Raw genomic sequence first — 22,220 nt, forward strand, 5'->3', positions numbered from 1 at the left:
AGCAGAGTAAAAAACAAAAAGAGCAGATGCTGTAGGCTAGAAAGCAGCCTACAATCAGAGGGCGATGTAGGCTGTTGAAATAAAGAAAGTTTTTCTTTTTTTTTTTTAAACGGAGCGCAATTGCGCAGCATTTGCTCAGTCCTCAGAAGCCAAGTTAAACTTACTTCCAGCAATATTTGCCATGGAATTAGCAGAAAATCGAAGTGAGAGCTCTTTTTCAAAGATATAATCACACAACTGGAGAGATTAGTTATAGCGACCTTATCTACCTGATGGTGAGAAGCAAAATAGAATGAGTACTCCATGTAGTGACTATTTATTACCTCAGTGAGGCGGGACCGAGGACGTCACTCCACGGAGGGGCCTACCGGCAGCTCTGACATAAAATGCTCAGTAAGTACCTGACCTGTGGCAGGCATATCCTAAAAGTATGTTGGTGTTCGTCTTTGACTTGAAAGGGAACTGAAAGTTAGCCCATATCAGAAGATGACGAAACATAATTTACTACTCTAATAAGTGCAGTTTCAGTACTATGACCAGGGCGGAAGCCTGATAACAAATTCTCATATATATTATATACTGCAAAAAATGTATTAAGTTGGTTATCGACTGCTCTCTCTAAAAGGGTTGAATAGAAATAGACATTAAATTGTTAAGAACTTTGGATAACATAGTACAGCAAACTTAAGGGAGTTAGGAACAATACTAGACAAAGGGTAACTATTGATAATACTTAGTACTAAAGTATTAATCCTAGATATAGTTATTTTAATCAATCAATTATTTTTTCTCTTAGTGATAAATAAACCCATGACAGCTTGTTGATGATAATGTATTTACAGCAGGCACCCTCTTTCATATTTGTTAATTTAGCTATAGTCTCAAATAAATGAAGGATTATTCATATTTGTTTTGATTTGAATAGTATGCTGATCTAGCTGAAGACAGTCCTGTATTTAAAAAAGAATATCTTTCCAGGTGAGATAATGGACCTGTAATTTGTTGTCTTTCCATCTATGTTCTAGTTTATGACACACACGTTTATATGGCAAGCCAAATTATCATTTAGATATATCTCTAATTAATTTATAGATATCTTCAAATATTTTAAAATATCTCTAAATCATTTTAAGATATCTAAAATACATTTAGAGATATCTCAAAATGATTTACAGATATATTTAAATGGAGCTTTAAATGAGCTATCTAAAATGCATTTTTAGATATCTTTAAATCGTTTTAAGATATCTCTAAATGTTTTTGAGATATCTCTAAATCCTGTTCATTTAAAGATATCTCTAAATCATTTAAAGATATCTCTAAATCATTTGAAGATATCTTCAAATAACTTCCTGTTCATTTAGAGATATCTCTAAATCATTTGAAGATATCTCTAAGCCATTTCAAGATATCTCAAAATAACTTCCTGTGAAAATGTTCTATGTTTTCAATGGACTTCCTCTCCATTTAAAGATATCATCAAATGAACAGGAAGTTATTTAGAAATATCTCTAAATGAACAGGAAGCTATTTGAAGATATCTTCAAATGATTTACAGATATCTTTAAATGAACAGGCAGTTATTTGAATATATCTTTAAATGATTTAGAGATATCTTTAAAACCCTCATTTTAAGATAACACTGTCTCAACAGCTGTCACAATTTATTGAAGAACACATAAAAGGCCTATCTATTGAAATCCTTAACAACTTATTAGACTGTATTTGAATTACTGTGTGACTGTTGGGTGTCAGTTATCTAGCTAGAATGATGGTTGCAGAGGATATACCGGTATATGCAATTATAAACTGAAAAAAGGTTGTTTATAATTAGCATTTTTTGTTTTGTGTAAGGGAGATTGGGAATGATGTGTGTGCATTGCATACACTTCTGTGTTGTGCATGTAACAATTCTTAGTAAAAACAATTAAAAAAAAATTCCTAAAGTAAATTTTCTCTGTCTAGTCTTTTTTTTATCCATTAATAAATTAAGAAATAACTTTAAACAAGATGTTGAGAGCTGTGAATACCTACTGACCAAAAACAAACTTTCTCTGTGATTGCTATAATCCTATGATATCAGAGTACAGCATAACTTGTCTTTTACACATACAAGAAGTGGTGGATCTAAATCCTGTACAGTGAAATGAGGCTAAGAAATATTAGGATATAGGTATTAAGATCTGCCACTGTTTAGATTAATCAAATAGACCCCACTATTGGATAAAATGTGTCTACAATATGTATTTAATTGTAAAATTGTACCAGTTGAATCTTTACACCCCGACACTCGAGAGCCGATGTCAGTAAGGTACCAGACCACGGAACACAAAGGCCAGTCCTGCAGGTGTCCGCTTGGTCTCATCTTCGGGATTCCCTTCTGAAAAGCACAGGTTTTCAACTTCAGACGTTTTAAATATATATGATGGCTGTAGCCAGCCATGTAAAATCACCGCCAGCCCCCTATGGTGTCACTGTCTGCAATGACAGTAAAAGATTTTGAAGAGCACAGAGGCTATTGATGGAACTGTCTTATGAGGATATGCACACACTGCAGTTTTCTAAATAAGGTCTCTCAATACTACTTAGTGTGAAATAGGGTTTCACCTCCTTGTAGCTATATAGCTGATAATGTAAATACAGCGTGACTAAACTTCCTCCATATTGCTGTGTAAACTCCACAATGCTATGTGCACAGCTGTGGTGCAACAAAGATAAAAATTGCTGTGTGTGTGGTTCTGCATTCTGACGCTGGGGGTACAATAGTACAGTATCATAATAAGCCAATTAGAACCTGATCAACAATCTGAGCACAATATTAGGGATCCACAACACAAACTATTGACCAAGACCACTATTTTCCCAAATATTATATAAAAAATTGATATTTAAATAAAAACCAGGACACTGATTGTGTGAAGGAATTAGGTGTGATGTGCAGAAGTATTGCTTCTAGTAAACGTGTTCACAGATGGATAGGCCTAACCTTTTTGATATTATGTACAGGCATACAATTATGAAAACAACAATACATTTTAATTTAGTAACAGTAACATGCTAAAAGTTATTTGCAACTGATAACATCATAAAACAGTGTTTGTTTGTTAACATGGTGTAGATTTAGGAGGCTTGGTGGTCTAGTGAATCCTTCAGATGAGACTTAAAACGGAGGTCCTATTGTAAGTGCAGCAGCAGTTGTAATGCATAGTTCAACCCCTAGCCTCTGTAAGTCGCGTTGGATAAAAAAGCGTCTCCTAGATCACTAATTAATAATAAGATTAGAAATATCAACATCTAAGCAGTGACCTTTTTTTCATGAGCGTCACAGGTCAGATAAATAACTGATTGGTTGACTTCTTAGGAAAAAAACAAACTAGTTTTAAGAACAATGTACCCGCTGGTCGGGTCAGCTGTAAAGCTAATTAAGCAACAGTCTGTAGGTTGGGACATATCTGTTCTGATTACAGGTAGGCTATCTTTCATCAGCGGGATCCCTGAAACGTGTAGGACTCATGCCAGTTCTATTGCAGCTACAATAAACGGGCGTATTCAGACGAATATAATTATCCTGCTACAAAAGCATTTGCAGCAGTTCTTAATATTGACTTTAATTGTGATGTACTGCCGAAAAAGGGCACCTGCCAAAGGGAGCGACCACGAGCAAAAGAAAGAATGCCAAAATGTCTTCACCCAGTAAGTCGATAGTATTAAATAACTAGCACTTGCTGAACATATATATGAGAACTGTATGGGTTTTTTTTTTGCCAGAAACAATACAACGCACGGACCAACAGGCTGCTAACTCCTTCAAAAAACAAATTAGCAGTACCGGGGAGATTGTTTTTGTTGATTGATTCGACTTTTTTTGCAGACTTCAAACAAAACAAAACAAAAAGTTTTCAACCAGATCTTAAAGTGTAAGTTATGAAATACAATATTTATTTTATTTTGCAATGTTGTTTAACACCATTTAGATGATTTTCGTGTTGCTGCTGTTTCTTTTTGTTTCAGTTTAAACCCATCGCAGCAGTTGTGGAAATACTGTCTGGGTTCACATGCGGTAGATCATAGGGTTCATGTTGAAGAATGCTAACTTAGAAATAGTTCAGAATGGACATCATAATAGTTTACAGTCCCACATGCAGTTTCTCTTAACCTTTACATGGTAGCCTTTTGTTAGCGTTTCACTGTTCCGTCTGCAGATAACTACCACTAGTGAAGTAGACGATTATGTGGGGTCTACCTAGCATAAAGTTACAAAAACTCCAAAACCCCATATAGCCAACAATAGACGTAGCGATGAGACAATAACGTTAGTCCTTTCATCAGAAAATCCTTGGCAATAGTTTCGCATGTATGTTTGGAAATGCGGTGACAGATTTCACAGTAATAACTGCATGAATATATTGCTTTCTAATGAAGTGTTAATGTGCTTTTCTGATTGTTTCTCCAAAATAAGTGAACCGCACTTCACTGAAATAAATGACAATAGATATGTACGGAATAGGCTAATGACTAACTTTTCTTTATGTGCTCTAGCATTTTCCCCAAATGCTAAGAATAATTAAGCATATATGGCCTTATATAAGTTACTCGTGTGGGTATGGTAGTTTAAGTGGATATTAAATAACATCTGAGTTATGTGAACAGTCGTTCAGGAGGCTATACAGTATAAGCATCAGTCACAAGCGTTTATGCAAAAATCTTATGCCACTCCCACTACAATTTCATTCAGTAATGCATCTGGACGTTTTTAAAAACAACTAGAACAAAATATTCTGGCATTGTTGCATAGACTCACTGATAATGTGAGGATAAGTGCAAAGTAAATCTGAACTAAAGCCTGGATTGTAGTGTGTTACTTTGATAAGACCTTTTTCTAATCCGTAGCTATAAATCCGTCCTAGGCTAGGGAGATGTGAGTTATGGAATTAAATCAGTGCTGTGGGAGGGGAGTTTGTTCAGTCAATTAGGGTGAATAGTCAGACCATGTAAAAAGAAAACAAAAAGAAAAAAAGAAACCAGATGAAAAGTGTGGATCAGAAGCAGGAGCTTTATATATATTTCTGTATCTTTATTTGCATATGCAGATAGTAAGCGATGCAGACTGAAAGGAAATGGCACATAGTCCTGGGCATTATCTTTCTGCTGGTCACCTCGGGTCAATGCATGGACAGCAAGGAATCTAAGCAGAAAGAAAAGAAAACACTTCTAGATCTCATCCTACAGGTCATTGGGGACAATCAAGATGATTCAAGTGTCTCCCGGCGGTATGCCGGTGGTATGTACTCTGTAGATCAAGACTACAGATTTTCCTCCAGTGAAAAGACCTTGGTTATTCCCCGGCCGGACAACAACAGACCAATAGGTAAGCGGTTACATTTTATTCTGAGTTGATGACACACTTTAATCCTGTGGTTATTGTATCTGACTAATAGATAACGCTCATTGAGGCTCTTTGGATATCTGAAGTAGCGGAACAGTCAGGTCACTTCCCAAAATTCTCTTTACCTGTATTTGTGTTTTTTTCTAAAACATATTCCAAGTTACTGAATAATACCTGTTTATTTATTGTTTGATTATTTTATTTGTTTGGATGTTTATTTTTAACAACATGTACTTATTTTAATATTCATTTTGTATAATGTTGAAATAAATAATCAGTTACGTTTTTTTTTGTGGCAAAAAGTTATTTGCTGCCTTTCTGTATTTCTTTTCAAAATCCAAACGCATTTAGTTAATGCAGAAAGTTAAGTATAATGTGCCTTGTATTGTGTATAGTGTATTTCATTTGGAAACGTTTTTTTGAGAGGTAGCTTTTACCAAAGCATTCTATTTCGTTAAAATGTAACATTTACCCAAGGCTATGATTTAGAAAGTTTTGATTGAAATGCGTGTAACCATTAGTTTCTTACAGAGTAATCCAGCTGTGATAAACACCTCAGTGGAAACAGAGGATCATATTTTTTCCAAGAATAAATAACCTAAAAAGAGCAACAAAACAAAAACAAAATAAATAAATAAATAAACAAATAAATAAATAAATAATATTAGACGATTCAACCGCTGCTATGTTTCTTAGTTTTTGTTTAAATCACCTGATTAGCTTTGTACATCGGACACCGAGAATGACTGCAAAAACTCATTCTTAAATAAAGAAGGGATTTCGGATAACCGATGCAGAACGGTCACTTTGTGTATTTAGGCACATAGGTTTGCGTTTGGAGTGTATGCCTCATCGATTTAATTCCAGTGAATGTCATAATAAATAATCAATTTGATAATTATATTACATTAACAGCAGTAGATTTAATTAGAGCAGAGTACCCTGTTCCATCTTTTGCATGGCAGTAAAACATGATGTTTGTTTTGTTTAATTCAGCTGTCTGTTAAAACGGGGTTATTGTCTTGAACAGTTTCTGCGTAGGGATGATGAATGGCCAGAGGCGAGATTACTAAAATTAGAGGGATTTGTTTGGTTATTTTGTTAATTTAGTCAAAGATGTTAGGATTCCCCTGTATTATTCTACACAAATATACTCTGATAGATACATAGAGATAGGAAATCCGAAGTGAAGAGATACACTTTGGGGGATAGGGACGTATCCCTAGCTGTGTCATGTGCTTACATAAATTCCATATCAAACAGATGTTGCCCAGGGCTGTACTCTGAGTTTAAAATGTTTAAACTGTGTATTTATACAATATACCTTGAAGACCACTGTTTAATTCTTAAATCTACACAATGTATTTGACATCAGTAAAATTGTATATTCTGAGAATCAATTCGGCAACAATACATTGGCAATGTATGGTGTGAACGCATGTGTCCAAAGTCCTGTAGTTTTGCCCAAAAGCATTGACAGTGCTTCAGAAGGAAGAGCAGAACGAGAATACCAACAGCAGTCATGCTTGAATCCCATGATTAACAAAGAGCAGTACCACTTGATAACAAATAACAAATAATGAACATCCACATTTTTATAAATGTAAGGGATTCAAGAAAAAAAAAGTTATTAGAAAATCATTGAAAAATAAAACTGTATTCACAGTATGCACATTTAAAGCAATTTGTGTTAATATACTATTACTATTCAATGGTTTGCATTTTTTCTGCCCAAGCTAATCTTTGTCCATTGTTTGCTACTGCATCTTCACCCCAGTATAGCCTGAAGGCATTCTACAAGATATGACCATCTAATTGTAAGCAATAGAAATATATAAGCAGAAAACTGTATATTGGAAACAATGTTGTGTTTCTGAAAATTTAATAATATTATTACTTCTTCCTTGAAATTTATGACATTGAGTATTGAACTGAGCTTAGTTCATAGAAACAGCTCCGTGAAGCATATTTAATGCTAGTATTATGGGTAGCCGAATGTGAGAGCGATCACGTGCAAGATTGCAATGCAACATTCATACTCTACAAGTCAGTCTTTCCAAACACTGCATTGGGGCGACAGTATGGAGTAGTGGCTAGGGCTCTGGGCTCTGGACTCTTGACCGGAGGGTTGTGGGTTCAATCCCCAATGGGGGACACTGCTGCTGTACCCTTGAGCAAGGTACTTTACCTAAAATTGCTCCAGTAAAAACCCAACTGTATAAATGGGTAATTGTATGTAAAAAATAATGTGTAAAAAAATAATGTGATATCTTGTAACAATTGTAAGTCGCCCTGGATAAGGGTGTCTGCTAAGAAATAAATAATAATAATAATTGTACTTTCACATTGCCATATTCATCCACAGTACTTGTTTCAGTTCACTATGCATACTTGCCAACATATAGAAAAACTGAGGGGGAGGGGTTGGTGCAGCTAACTGAATTTCCTGACGTTCCATTGGCTCCCACATTTTACTCTAAATTATACACATCACATTTTACTCCAAATCATACCCATCAAATTACATCACAGCAGCAGCGAGGAAACAATATGCTTTTCCAATATGACTAGATATGACTTGTATCTGTGACTGGGTCTCGTGAACATTGTCCCTGCAAGCAGTGCACAAGGGTCAGCAGTGCTAAAGACAGAAAAAAATAAATACATATAAAATAAACCACTACGGATGCTAGAGGTAATGCCCTAGGATAAATGTCAAGGCTTTTTTCCTATGGACACGGGATATTTTCTCGGAAATCGGGACTGCATGACCATATAGGGACTGGCGGCATGCATGTAGTATGTGTGAAACTGATCACATCGGTCTCGTTTACCTTCTGTCTTATGCTGCTGATAATATGGGGGGTCAGACTTTGGAGCTCTGCTGAAGTGGAACCACGCAAACATGCTTTAAGGTTTTCGGATGGCGTGTAGCAGACAAAGTTATTGGCAATTTGGATAAACGGAGGCAGGTGCCTGCGCTGCACTGTGCTGCACTGTGCTGGGTGGTGCCGTGCTGTGTGCCGCTGTGTGGCACTGTGCCGCTGTGCTGTGGTGCACTGTGCTGGCCCTCCCCGCTCCAACAGGTGTATTTCATCATACATGCAGCTATTACGTTCATTCTCGTTCCAGACACCTGCTTCTGTAATTGCACGTATATACAATCATTCACACTCAGTTCACCAGATCAATGAATAATTCAAACGGTAACTTCATTGCACCCTGGGCATTTCGATATTGTTATTTGCATTATTTAGCAAGGCAGGACATTCATATCTTGTCTCTTTGCTCTGTATCTACAGTGAAAACTCCACTCATTCAAATTTTTCGGGTTTGAACTGGATTTACTTAAATTTCTTTCTGAAATATGACAACCGACTGAATCAGATAATTGCACGGGAATCGGGAGATGTGTGTGACTCTTGACTCTGCAAGCATGTAAAATACACGGCGGTTATCAGCGACTCCGATTTGTGTACCATCAAAAGTGGAACTGTATAGGTTGGGTTAATTATCAAAGGGGAGTTAATTTATATTGGTACGTGAGCACAGGGATGTGAGTTTGTGTGTGTGTGGAATAGTGGTGACAGGAAGCCAGTTAAAATCCTCCCTGTAAAAACACGTGGGAATGTGGCTGGAGCCATGAATTGAATAAGTGATGAAATGATTAATTAAGGCTCCAGCCACAGGTGTATAAATAGGGTGATCACAGGTGAGAAAGGGGTTGGAGCATTCAGGAGTGGAGAACAGAGATGGTGTTTGAGAAATCTATGAATGAAATACAGAAAGCAACTGCTACCTACCGGATCACTGTACCTGCACGGCATTTGTTTTGTGTTCTGTTTATTGTGTTTGTTTATTTTGGCCCTTGTGCCATTTTATTTTGAGTTCAGCGTTTGTTCCTGTTTTGTTAAAAAACCTTGTGTTTATTTATTAATAAAACGCACAAGCCACACTTTCATACCCTGCAGTACTGTCTGTGTGTGCTACTTCTTCCGGGTATGACATCATCACCACCAGCCAGCCTGGTCACAGGCATGTAGAGAATCAGACACTGATGTTTTTTTCCTAGTGCACCCCCACAGAAAAGAGATCACTTAATCTCTATATAAGCTCTATATAAGCATTTTCATAACAAATCAGTAAAGATCCTTAAATTAATTCTTAAGTTAAGGATCTGCCTATAGAAAAAAGTACTGGAACAGGGTTCCGGCTCGACTACACCAGTGGCTAGCATAAACTATGACAATAATTAACAGCTCGAGCCATCAGTAAAGAGCTGAGCCTCCCCAAGAGGGGCTTGCTCTTTGGCCCATTACTGGCTCGCTAGCACAAGTCTCTCTACCAGTTTACATGCCCATTGTTCAAGGACCTCATCAGATACCAATTCATAGACACACATTTGTGATACAGCATTCAACCTAATGGCTAATCATTTTCTAAAGCAGCCAAGCATCCTATAATATGGGGTGGCAATTGCTATCAGATTCAGTATGCAATCAAATTCGGGTTGCATACTGAAAATTTCTACAGTAATTGTACTTTTGCTTACTCTGTGTATTTTGGGTCTCTCTTCTCTATTAAGAAGGTCCCTACTAAGAACATCCCCTCTTTAATTACAGTTGAATCATGCTCGGTCATGTCAACTACTGGGAGATCCTCTAACAGTACCATGCTCAATCTTCAAGGATCTCTATATTAAACCAGCGTCCTCCTCAGATTCCCTTATTTCTGAATCAGCACTCAATCTAATGGCTAACTCAGTTTCTCAAAGTACCCGAGCAACCTATAACTCACCCTGGCAATTGTTCCTCAGATTCTGTTCCCTTTCCCATTCATGTTTTACCTCGCCCGGTGAACATTCCATTATCGAAGTTATCACTTTAAGTTCTTCTTCCCCCTCTAACTTCCTTCCCACGGATTCAAATGTTGCTACAAGCATCCAACGATCTGCTTCCAGTCCTCCATCATCCAACCTGCCCATTACTAAGAAGTCCTGGAATTCCTTGTTAACACTCTTCACTCTGGCTGCTTCACTCTATACAAAGACGCCCTCCAGGAAGCAATGCTCATCTCTGCATGCTGCGGATTCCTCCGCTGTGGCAAAATCACCTCTAGGAGCCAAGCTTTCGAGCCATCTTCCGACCTCTGCATCGGAGATCTCCATCTTCATCAGGTCATGTATTCCTTACATTTAAAACATCCTAAGACTGTCCGGGAAAAGAAAAGGGGTACACATATGTTATTTAGAACAAATGATATTACTTGTCCTTTCTCTGCTCTTTCAGTTACCTGTCCATGCGCCCGACTGCCAGTTCATCTGAACCCCTTTTCCTCACCCCAGAAGGATCAGTCATCTCCAGGAATTGGTAATGCAACTATCTACGCGCATCTCTTCTACACGCTGGATTCCTCCTGATAATTACTCCGAACATTCCTTCAGAATTGGCATCGCCACTTCAGCTACGTCCAGGAACATTTCTCCACATGATCAAGACATTGGGGCGATGGACTTTGGGGGCATACAAACTTTATATCTGGAAAAAATGACTCAGACATTTTAGCAGCGCACTAAATCACTAAAGAAAGGGAAAAATGTATTCTGTTCTGAACCCAGAGGAAGGGTAAACCCTCGACCATGGATTCCCTAAGGTTTCCTCCTGTCGCCTTTCTGGTGAGTAGGATTTTTGCTCGGCGGTTTAATTCTGCAAGGTGAAGGATTTTGAAGTGGGGAAAGTGGTCTTGGCCACTTCTCCTGCCCACTGGCTAGATGTTTTCATTTTATTTATTATTTTATTATTTTATTAGGTAGGTTGAACTCCAGTGATCAGCCCTCAAATGAAAATCCATCAATTAATTATGGGGATTCTTCTTTTCTCTATTCTATATAATGTCATTTATTCTAATCATGGGCTGGGCAATTTATTTTGTATTGCAAGGTAGGCTAGGTGGCCTTGTCCTTTTGGGGGAAGGTGGCCCAGAGTGCCACTTGTCCTGCCCACTGGCATTAGTTATCATTCAATCAATATACATTTACATCATAGTCAGGACAACGTATAGGGGCAACTATCAAGCTCTAATGGACAAGGCCATGGGCTAAATTAGATTACGTTTCATTATGGGCATGATCATTTGTCAAATGCAATAAAAAATTGTTCATTTTAAATCGTTTGTGGACGTCTCCTTTCTGAATCTCAGGAGATGCACCTCCAAGCTATTTTGTTTTTTTAAAGCTTTTACTATTAGAGGCACCACTAAGGGGTGCCCAGGAATCATTCTTCCTACCAAAATCTGACCTCCATGCAAAAGTTTTAGGCAGGTGTGAAAAAATGCTGTAAAGTAAGAATGCTTTCAAAAATAGACATGTTAATAGTTTATATTTATCAATTAACAAAATGCAAAGTGAGTGAACAGAAGAAAAATCTACATCAAATCAATATTTGGTGTGACCACCCTTTGCCTTCAAAACAGCATCAATTCTTCTAGGTACACTCGGCAGGTAGGTTGGCCCAAACATCTTGGAGAACTAACCACAGTTCTTCTGTGGATTTAGGCAGCCTCAGTTGCTTCTCTCTCTTCATGTAATCCCAGACAGACTCGATGATGTTGAGATCAGGGCTCTGTGGGGGCCATACCATCACTTCCAGGACTCCTTGTTCTTCTTTACGCTGAAGATAGTTCTTAATGACTTTCGCTGTATGTTTGGGGTCGTTGTCATGCTGCAGAATAAATTTGGGGCCAATCAGATGCCTCCCTGATGGTATTGCATGATGGATAAGTATCTGCCTGTACTTCTCAGCATTGAGGAGACCATTAATTCTGACCAAATCCCCAACTCCATTTGCAGAAATGCAGCCCCAAACTTGCAAGGAACCTCCACCATGCTTCACTGTTGCCTGCAGACACTCATTCGTGTCCCGCTCTCCAGCCCTTCGGCGAACAAACTGCCTTCTGCTACAGCCAAACATTTCAAATTTTGACTCATCAGTCCAGAGCAGTCCTGCTGCCATTTTTCTGCACCCCAGTTCCTGTGTTTTTGTGCATAGTTGAGTCGCTTGGCCTTGTTTCCACGTCGGAGGTATGGCTTTTTGGCCGCAAGTCTTCCATGAAGGCCACTTCTGACCAGACTTCTCCGGACAGTAGATGGGTGTACCAGGGTCCCACTGTTTTCTGCCAATTCTGAGCTGATGGCACTGCTGGACATCTTCCGATTGCGAAGGGAAGTAAGCATGATGTGTCTTTCATCTGCTGCAGTAAGTTTCCTTGGCCGACCACTGCGTCTACGGTCCTCAACGTTGCCCGTTTCTTTGTGCTTCTTCAAAAGAGCTTGGACAGCACATCTGGAAACCCCTGTCTGCCTTGACATTTCTGCCTGGGAGAGACCTTGCTGATGCAGTATAACTACCTTGTGTCTTGTTGCTGTGCTCAGTCTTGCCATGGTGTATGACTTTTGACAGTAAACTGTCTTCAGCAACCCCACCTTGTTAGCTGAGTTTGGCTGTTCCTCGCCCAGTTTTATTCCTCCTACACAGCTGTTTCTGTTTCAGTTAATGATTGTGTTTCAACCTACATATTGAATTGATGATCATTAGCACCTGTTTGGTATAATTGTTTAATCATACACCTGACTATATGCCTACAAAATCCCTGACTTTGTGCAAGTGTACCTAGAAGAATTGATGCTGTTTTGAAGGCAAAGGGTGGTCACACCAAATATGGATTTGATTTAGATTTTTCTTCTGTTCACTCACTTTGCATTTAGTTAATTGATAAATATAATCTATTAACATGTCTATTTTTGAAAGCATTCTTACTTTACAGCATTTTTTTCACACCTGCCTAAAACTTTTGCACAGTACTGTCATATATATATTAGGGCCTTTAATCGATTAATCATGCCTGTGGGTGTTGATCGATTTAAAAAAAACATTTTTCCATAGCTCAGAACAGTGTTTTTCATATGTTATTAGGGGGGCCCCAAGACCTGACTGGAAAATACATTTTTCTGACTTCCCGGCGATTGTAAAAGCTCCATGGTAAATGGCAGACTCGGTGGGTCTCCAGGATGATTGACTCTATAAACTACCCAGCCAGGGATCACGTTTAATCTGACCAACCCCCGTCCACAGAGCTTGTGTCGTTTCAGACTTATTGTAGCTCAGCGCCTTCGCCCAGCCTTCCTTCATTTGAAAGTATAGTGGCGGCGGATTTTAATATCAGATATATTTTGTTCACAAATAAAATAAAATAAAAATCTAGATTTAGAAACAGCTTCAGTTTATAAATGGGGGGGGGGGGGGGGGGAGGGGGGTTGGCTTATCTTTAGTTTAATTTACGTGATTTGCTGTGTGCAGAATGTAGAAAAGGGGCAAACGAGGGTACAACATTTTATTAATCAAATCTTTAATAAAGTTATAATAAAATAAGCTGGACAAACATTACAATTACTATTTGTAATTGCATTAACATTATTTAAAGGCTAGTCACTGGTATACTGTAATAACAATACTGTAATAATAATAGTAAAATCTGTTTCATTTACAGGGTTTTGCAACTAAATGGGCTTTTAAATCCTCTATGTCCTTACTTTCTCATTTAAAAGTGGAATGAAGAACGAGAAAACGAGAGCGCAACATTTAAGTGACTAGTTTTTTGTATTGGTGTTAATACAATTACTAATGGTGATTGTAATAAGGTGTAGCCATCTTAATATATATATATATATATATATATATATATATATATATATATATATATATATATATATACATTTTATTTGACTGTTTTAGAAGTGCGGGTAGGGAGCAAAAAAAAAAAAAGCTCTGAACGGGGGTGCAGCAAAAAAAGTTTATGAACCACTGGCTCAGAAGGAAGGAAAAAAGACAACTTGCAAGATTTGCTCAGGTATTCTGTACATTATGAAATATTGCAGGTTTAAAGGGTCCAGAGGTACCTATTAGTCATATTGGTCACTTTAATGTCCAAAATCCAGCAGTGTGTTCATGATGTTACAGAAAACTGTAAAATTAAGTTGAGAGTTTTCCTGAATATGGTTTTAAGTATGCTGTGATACCAAATGTTTAAGACTTAAATCACACATTCTTGATTGGCTGATCTGGACTGTGAATGGATTGAATTTGAATGGCATATTTGTATAAATCAACTATGCTAAAATAGCAGTAATTTCATAACTTCTTGCTAGAAAAACGTTAGCGCTAATGCATTTTTTAAACATATACCATTGCTTCAGTGCTGCAGAAGTATTATGCACTTTCTAATAGATGTACTTAAACCTGTTCTAAATCATGTATTTACTTAAGGAAAAGAAAACCTTATGTAAGTTGCTATTTTAATGTTTGAGAATATATTTGCAAAAATGTTTTAAACCTGTTGTAAAAATGTTATATTAAATTGTTCGATTACATTGAACTACTTTGGATTACATTGTAGTATAATTCCTTTATCTACAAGGACGAAACAGAATTACATGGTAAGGGTAGGGTGGATAGATAAAGGAATCAAAGGAAATAGAAAGCCGAAGAGTAGATATTACAGTGTCAAGTCCTGAAACACATGCTATATCAGCAGGAAACAAGCTATCTCTTGAAGTAGAGCAAATTCCATTGGATAAACACATAGAGAAATCCAGCTTCACCACAACCACAGGGTTTATTGCATACGTCTGAGAATAAAGGCTACAATAATGAGAATGAGATCAGTTGGTCTACTTAGACAAGATGTTAACAACAGTTGTCTGTCTGGAGTCCATTTTCCAAAATAAATTGGCTAACATCATGTAGAGAGAACCATAATACATTGGCATGGGATATACCCTAGGTGTTATAAGAAAAAAAGCACAGGTTTGTAAGAGGGTATGTAATTGACTGTGCATTGGATTGTTTATTATCTCTGTTAATTGCAAGATTGTTTTGTTCTTGAATTATCATGAACACAGATCATGGTAAGTGAGACACTGCTACCACATAATTTACTTCACTGGTCTATGTTTCCATTCTTTAGAAACTCAAAACTGTTAATCACTTCCAGCTCAGTCAGGGATTCAACATGAATCACATCATAATTACTATAGCTTTAAGGCTGGTTTTGTGCAACTGCACATTTATCCACTTGGTAGGGCCCAGTATTGCTCTTAGATTGGTGGAATCCAAAATGTCCTTGCCTTGAGTTAATATTACCAGGTGTAATTTTCATTTAAAATGAATTCTACATGCTACTGCTGTACTGACACTTCCTAATGTAAATACATACATGACATTTTCAAAGGCCGATTGATTAGCTGATCTGGACATATACAGTGCTTTTTTAATGGCATATTCATATAAATCAGCTATGCTATACAATAGTAATTCCAGTATTTTTAGGGAGTGTGTCTGTTGACTTGGAAAGGTAGCGCACAAGAGATTGAGAAAGGAAGATTTACAGAAAACAACTATAAAAACCGTAACAGCCTCGTACTAGTGGGAGGAGATTCTGTGAACGCAGTTGCTAACTACATCGATAATAGCAACTTCCCAAACTAGAATATTATGAAGGCAGGACTAAATAGCTACGAAAAAAAAAAAAAAAAAAAACATATACTGTACAGAGCGCTCAATATATTACATTTTCCAAAGGATTTCACTGTGTGCAACTTCCAGAGAGTTGAGCAATTCTGATGGTGATGTATGTTAGGACAGAGAGTTCCAAAATGGGGACAACTTGAGTCCAGTAAGAAAATCCTAAATGGTCTCTGATATGTTCCCCAACATTAGTAAACTTCGTTACCCTTTTCCAAAGTCCCAAACCATTTATCTTCCAAGTGCTTCTTAAAACAATACTTTTTAGTAATCATTATTAAATATTCCTTACGCTTGGAATCAATTGCTGCTAAAATAGAACCACACTGTAATATTTGCAATTATAATACAGTTTGATGCAGTTTTAATGTATTCTGTAAAACTTAGTAATATATAAAAATTACCAGTATTTGTATAGGTTGTAGTATAAATGCATATATTTGGTAGTCTGTTGGAAATCCCTAAACTCCAAGGTGAGGAAACATTTTCCATTCTCAATTGTGCGTATGCACATATAAACCAAAATGATGTGGCACATCAACAGAGAAAGTTGAGTGAGAACATTCTTAGATTCACACACACTTGGGAACAACATACAATCATTTGTTAGGCTACTGCAATTGCCAACAGCCTACACGAAATACATAATTGTCCCAGCCATGAATATTGGAGAACAGCATCCATCCATTTGTACTGAAATAACACCACTGGTTTTGCCTTGTGCCTCATATCACACTTTAGTGTTTTATTACTTAAAGGTAGAATGAAAACAGCTTTAAAACAATGGATTATTCTCTTACCCGCAAGTCATTCATGTTATTTAATGTTAGACTTATTTTTAAAAAGTAGAGTATAACATCAGCAAGATTTATGGCCTTGCTGCTGAAGATCGTTTCAAGTTGCCTTTTGTTAAAAAAAGCACCCAATTAAATCCATCTCATTAACAGCAATAATTAACACAACTAGTGAATCGCAATACAATTGTCAGCAGGAAAACATGCACAGGTGTTGAACCCACGCATCATGTGGTGCGAATCTGACAGAATCTCTCTGTTTCTCTTTTCATTAGGATTATTTTTTATTATATAAATGCTGGGGAAATGTGTGCTTATGAACACTCATTTATATAGAAAAAAAGAGTGAATCTTAAACATTAAAAAAAAGAGAAAAGCCTCAATGATGTGATAACTAGAAACAAGACCAGAATTAGAAACCAAATAAGAATGAAAACATGAACGACAGAATAATATATATTGTATATTAATATATACACTTTCAATTCTGCCTTTTAAACATTCTGTATATGGACAATTAGAAGATTGGAATTATCATAACCAACTATTCTGAACATCTGCAATTCCATACAACAGAAATTTATGCTAGAACATAGATTCATATCCCAACTACTTTGACTTTGGATGCTAAAATATAAAAATTTGTAAATGAAAGGGGAAGTCGCATTCTATTTCAGTTTTTGTTTTCAGCTTGTTTGCCCTCAGTCTTGGAATGCATTCTTCTCTTCAGCAGTTTCAGATGATTCCCTACAAAAATTACTTAAGAGGAGTTTTCCAGAAATTAAAAACAATTAATTTCGAATTACAAACATTTTAAATAAAAAGTGCTATTATTCCAGATTAGATTTGAAAAATAACCAACAGATGCTCAGCCATTTATAAAATGTAAGTAAATGCCGACTTGAATTTGTATAGGGTTACCATATTTCCGATCCTCAAAAAGGGGGGTTGCTGACGGGCAACCAATTTTTATTTAAGATTAACCTTTCGTTGTGCAAAATGAACACGGAAAAACTAAATTTAAACTAAACTGTAAAATTTATTTCTACTTTGAACATCTGAAAATGATTAAAAAAATTAGTATAATGACCTGCATCAAACATACATGTAACTTTTTACAGTCAGTACTTTTATTGCTTAGCAATCAAAGTTTGCAAGATAACTGTCAATCTGTGCACCAAACATCCCTTTCGTAATGTGCTTCTTTTTGTGCCCATGCATATTTCTCTGCAGAGCGTATCTTTCTCAGTAGTGGTTGAAGTAGTGCTGAATGTCTTTGCAAGATGTGTGCCTGAAGTTGTACTGTACAAGCAGGATCCCTTTCAGAGAATCACCAGTCAAGTTGTTCCTTTCCTTTGTCCACTGGCTTTGCATCAGTGAAAGACCTTCCTCTACATCTGCATTGTGAGAGGGAACAGCAAAGAACTGTGCAATCTTTAACAGTGCTGAGTGACATTCAATATTTTTGGACCTGTCGAAATATTTGGCCCATTTCTGGAGTGCTAGCAAGTTGAACTCGTCATCACTTTTGCAACATTCCACACATTTCTTGAACTGAACTGTTCAAAGCACTTACCTAAACCACAAGAAAACATAAGGTTAGAACTCGCTGTAATTCGGTGTTTACATTATCATCTGTGCCCTGCTGCAGTTTGACGTTCAAGCAACATCTACATATTTTAAGTGATGGAAACTGAAACTTTCAAGTACTTTTTTTTTTTAAATTTCAGTTTTCTTAAATACCAGTACAGTACTAGTAGCATTTAATAGCAAACTGTATTTATTTTACGTACCGGTATTTGAACCTCAGCGTTTCCAGAAATATATTTTAAGGGGAATTCTCATACCTCCCACTAAAATCTACATTATGCCACACTCGCGTTAGCGTTCAGGGATAATTAAGATCACATTTTAACATGAAAATTGGAAGGTCTCAAACCTCCGCTGGTAAAAGTACAATTTGTCAGCACAATACGTACCGGTAGTAATTTTGTTATGTAAATCTCTTTGATTTATTTGCGTAGGGCAACTGAATGAAATAATTCCTGTATATTTATTTATTTGGCAGACTCCTTTATCCAAGGTGACTTACAAGTGTTACATGGCAATACAAGGTTACAAGAATATGTATACAATATATAAGCCTATATAATTTGTATTTATTTTCATTGTTTTCTAGTGATGGCCAAAAAACAGAAAGATAAAAAATATGAAGTCAGACCTCTTTTTGAATTGGTTACATGTTTTGACACATATGTATTTGGCTCGTTTAACAACATTTGTTATGTTATAGTTGTACCAAACAAGTGTTTTATTTTTGTTGCTTTTTGGGGGATGTGATGCAAATGTATTCAGTGCACACAAAAAAGAAGGGCTGTTTTATCCGGTTTCATTTTACTATATTTTGTATTACACAGTGCATTCAAAGCAAAAACTAAAGGATTGCAGAGCACGCTATAATGAAATAAACCCTAAGAGGCTTTTGCCGATCACATAATACGCACTCTCATCTAGTTTCAGTCTATGAATGAGCCGCTGTAGTTTAAGTTCCTCCATTTAAAAACATTTGATCAAGCTCTGATCAGATTGTGATCCTGCTCTGAAGCAACATCGAGTTAGGATCAAATTCTGGGCTCAAATTGAGCTCAGGATCAACCCAATATGTCACAGGAGCAAAATCCGGGATCCAGTACAACCGGCCCCAGTGAGCTATATATTTAAATTAAGTATAAAATCAATTAGTGTCACTATCATACATTGCATTAAGGACTGTTTAGACCCATTTCCATCTCCAATGCCCTCTGTGCGGGACTTATTGTTTAAACAATACTGTATCACTTTTGAAATGAAAATGCCTTTAAGAAAACCAGGTTTAGAATACTTTAGAATTTGTGTGCATGTAAACACATGCCAACAATACATAAAACACAAAGAAACGTGCATCTTGTTGTTATATTAAAAATAAAGTTCTAGCCATGCTTTAAAAATCAATCCTGCAATAGCAATACTCATGTTTACCTTTTTCTTTCTGAAGAACTGGTCTATCAGCAATCAGAAATAATAAAGCTGTTTTCTTTTGTTGTTTACCATGTTTAACAATTCCAGCTAAAATGTCCCTTTTCAACAACCTCCGAATGCTGAATCTCTGAAGTGAGGTTGGAGATTTAAAATGTTCTAATTCACAGTTGCCGAAGTTACTGAGGGGATACAGATTACAGTTGTATTCACCTGGTGGACATTTCTAGATCCACCTCATTTCAGAAATCCAGATTTTCAAAGTGCTTCAAAATAAATAGTCTATTGCTGTCCAATGCTGGGATACAGTACTATCTCCAAAGCTCAAGCACAAGAACCACTGAAAGCACAAAAAGGACAAAGTGGTTATCAGTTTTCTTTGCAAGGTGGCTGTGACAGGGTCACGTCATCATGGCCCAGGCTGGTTACCGGCAGGAAAGACCCAGAGACAGAAACCTCCAGTTCAAGCGCTGGTGCGCACATTTATTAACAAACACAAATGAAAGAAAAAAGCACCAAAATAAAAAGTTTAAACAAAGCACCGGAACAAACACCAAACAAACATTTTCCCTTACACTGGGCAGTCGCCTTCACTAAAGGTTCAGAAATCAAAGTAAACAAGTAAGCAAGCAAGCAAGCAAACAAACAAACAAACAAACAAACAAACAAACAATTACACTTACCTAACTCCCTCCACCAGACAACAGAGTTCTCCTTCCTTATACATGTAGCCACTCCCCAGTTAGCACCAATTACCTAATTAGAGAATGGCCACACCTGTGATTGCTGGCAGGGATACATTTAACACCATCCCTGCCAACCTTACATTCCCACACACACACTATTTACAGCAGCAGGGCTTCTGCCCTGCCACATACCTCCCCCCTTGTGAAATGCACACATGGCCACAATCGGCCACCTCCCCTTTAAAACACCAACCCTTGTCCGTTTTTCTCCCTCCAGATTCTTGTGGGTGGGTTGGCAGGTGGGTTGGTCGGGGTTGTGGTGGAGGTGGTCCCCACTCCTCCTCCTTCAGCTTGGGGGGGGGGGGGGGGTCGGGGTCCTGGGCCTTGTGGCAGTGGGTCGATGCTGACACCAATCCTGAAATGGCTAAAAAAAAGAATTCCAGGAGGTGAAAACTACATTCCTGGTGTAATGGAGCCACTACACAGTACAGAAACAAAGGAAACTTTTACTTGCTTTCTACCTTGCCTTTCATTCGTGGCTTTGTTAAGGTGAATTGGGATTTCATGGAGGCAGCCCATGGAAAAGGGCCTCATGATGGTGTTGGAGGCACAATCGAGTCCACAGCTGAGAGAATTTTAGCAGAAGCACAGGATATTGAAGACTGAGCAGCTTTTTACCTGAAAGTTCAGCAATGCCCTAATATCACCATGTATCAGATGACCAACTGACAGTTGTTCTTAACCCTTTACCTGTCCAATAGTTAAGTTCAGTATGTAAAGTGTTACAGATCGATTCAATGGTCCTTTTGTTTTGCACTTAGTATAAGCATTTAAATACGTGGCGGTTATTCCGCTCTTACCTGCGAGTACACAAAGCGGTTCAATGCTACATGGTTTGTTAAAGGTTTTTACAACAGAGATTGCGTATGTCCAATTTGCTGTCTGTAATCACACCTTTGTGTTTGTCCCATGCCCTCTAGTTTTTACTGGCATCATCCCATTGTGTCCTAGACATACACACTACTGGCATTATGGCTTCAAAGTAACAATGCACATGTGCAAAAGCCTCGAAGTGCCAGTACTTCACAGAAAAGGTTTTTCTAGCAATCAATCAATCTTTACTTTATATAGCGCCTTTCATAGTGGACCACCATCACAAAGCGCTTTACAAAATGCAGTAACAACAAGAAATCTATAATACTTTAGATACAGAGAAATGCATAATACGTGATATACAGTAAAACAAAAACAAAAAATGCCTAATGGCTCTGTATTTGCTCTAGAGCCCCATTTGTGGGGACATTGTAGCATGAAAACCAAGGTAGTGTTAATCATTTGAAACTGTGTTTTTCTTTTACTCTGACATGCACTGTTTCAAACTGTGTAACTAAAAAGATAACTTTAAAGCAGCCTTCCTAAATATTGGTTCTTTCATAACTCAACCTCATACTTGCGCAACAGGATGGACATGTTCAAATGCATTCATATACATGTGTGTTACACTTTTTATGTCTCATCTGATTTTGTTTAAAAGTGATAATTGTGTTACAAGATGCTAGAACATGGATATTAAATACACATAAAAGCTAATGATTAATTATTTGATTTACCACATAAATTAGTCCTTGCCTGGTATGAATTCGCAGTAAGTTCACTGTTGATCAAAACTTTAATCCTTCAATTTAGTCTATGTCCTACACTTGAAACTTACTTGACTACTTGCAGGCACATAAATATGTGATTTCCAGTCAATACAACATTG

At 37.3% G+C, this 22,220-nt stretch overlaps 1 protein-coding gene across 2 annotated transcripts in view; it reads left to right on the plus strand.

Moving 5' to 3' along the window:
- Window positions 1–4,748: 4,748 nt before the first annotated feature.
- Window positions 4,749–22,220, plus strand: part of LOC117399380 (ALK and LTK ligand 1-like) — a 32,269-nt gene continuing 14,797 nt past the window's right edge. Inside the window, exon 1 of one of the 2 annotated variants that reach the window (XM_033998485.3) lies at window positions 4,749–5,368. In XM_033998485.3, coding sequence (XP_033854376.2) covers window positions 5,101–5,368 — 268 coding nt within the window. In that variant the 5' untranslated portion in view covers window positions 4,749–5,100. The remainder of the gene's footprint in view (window positions 5,369–22,220) is intronic. The other variant, XM_033998486.3, reaches the window with a different exon arrangement.

Source organism: Acipenser ruthenus, chromosome 4 (assembly GCF_902713425.1).
Source record: "Acipenser ruthenus chromosome 4, fAciRut3.2 maternal haplotype, whole genome shotgun sequence".
Lineage (NCBI taxonomy): Eukaryota > Metazoa > Chordata > Actinopteri > Acipenseriformes > Acipenseridae > Acipenser > Acipenser ruthenus.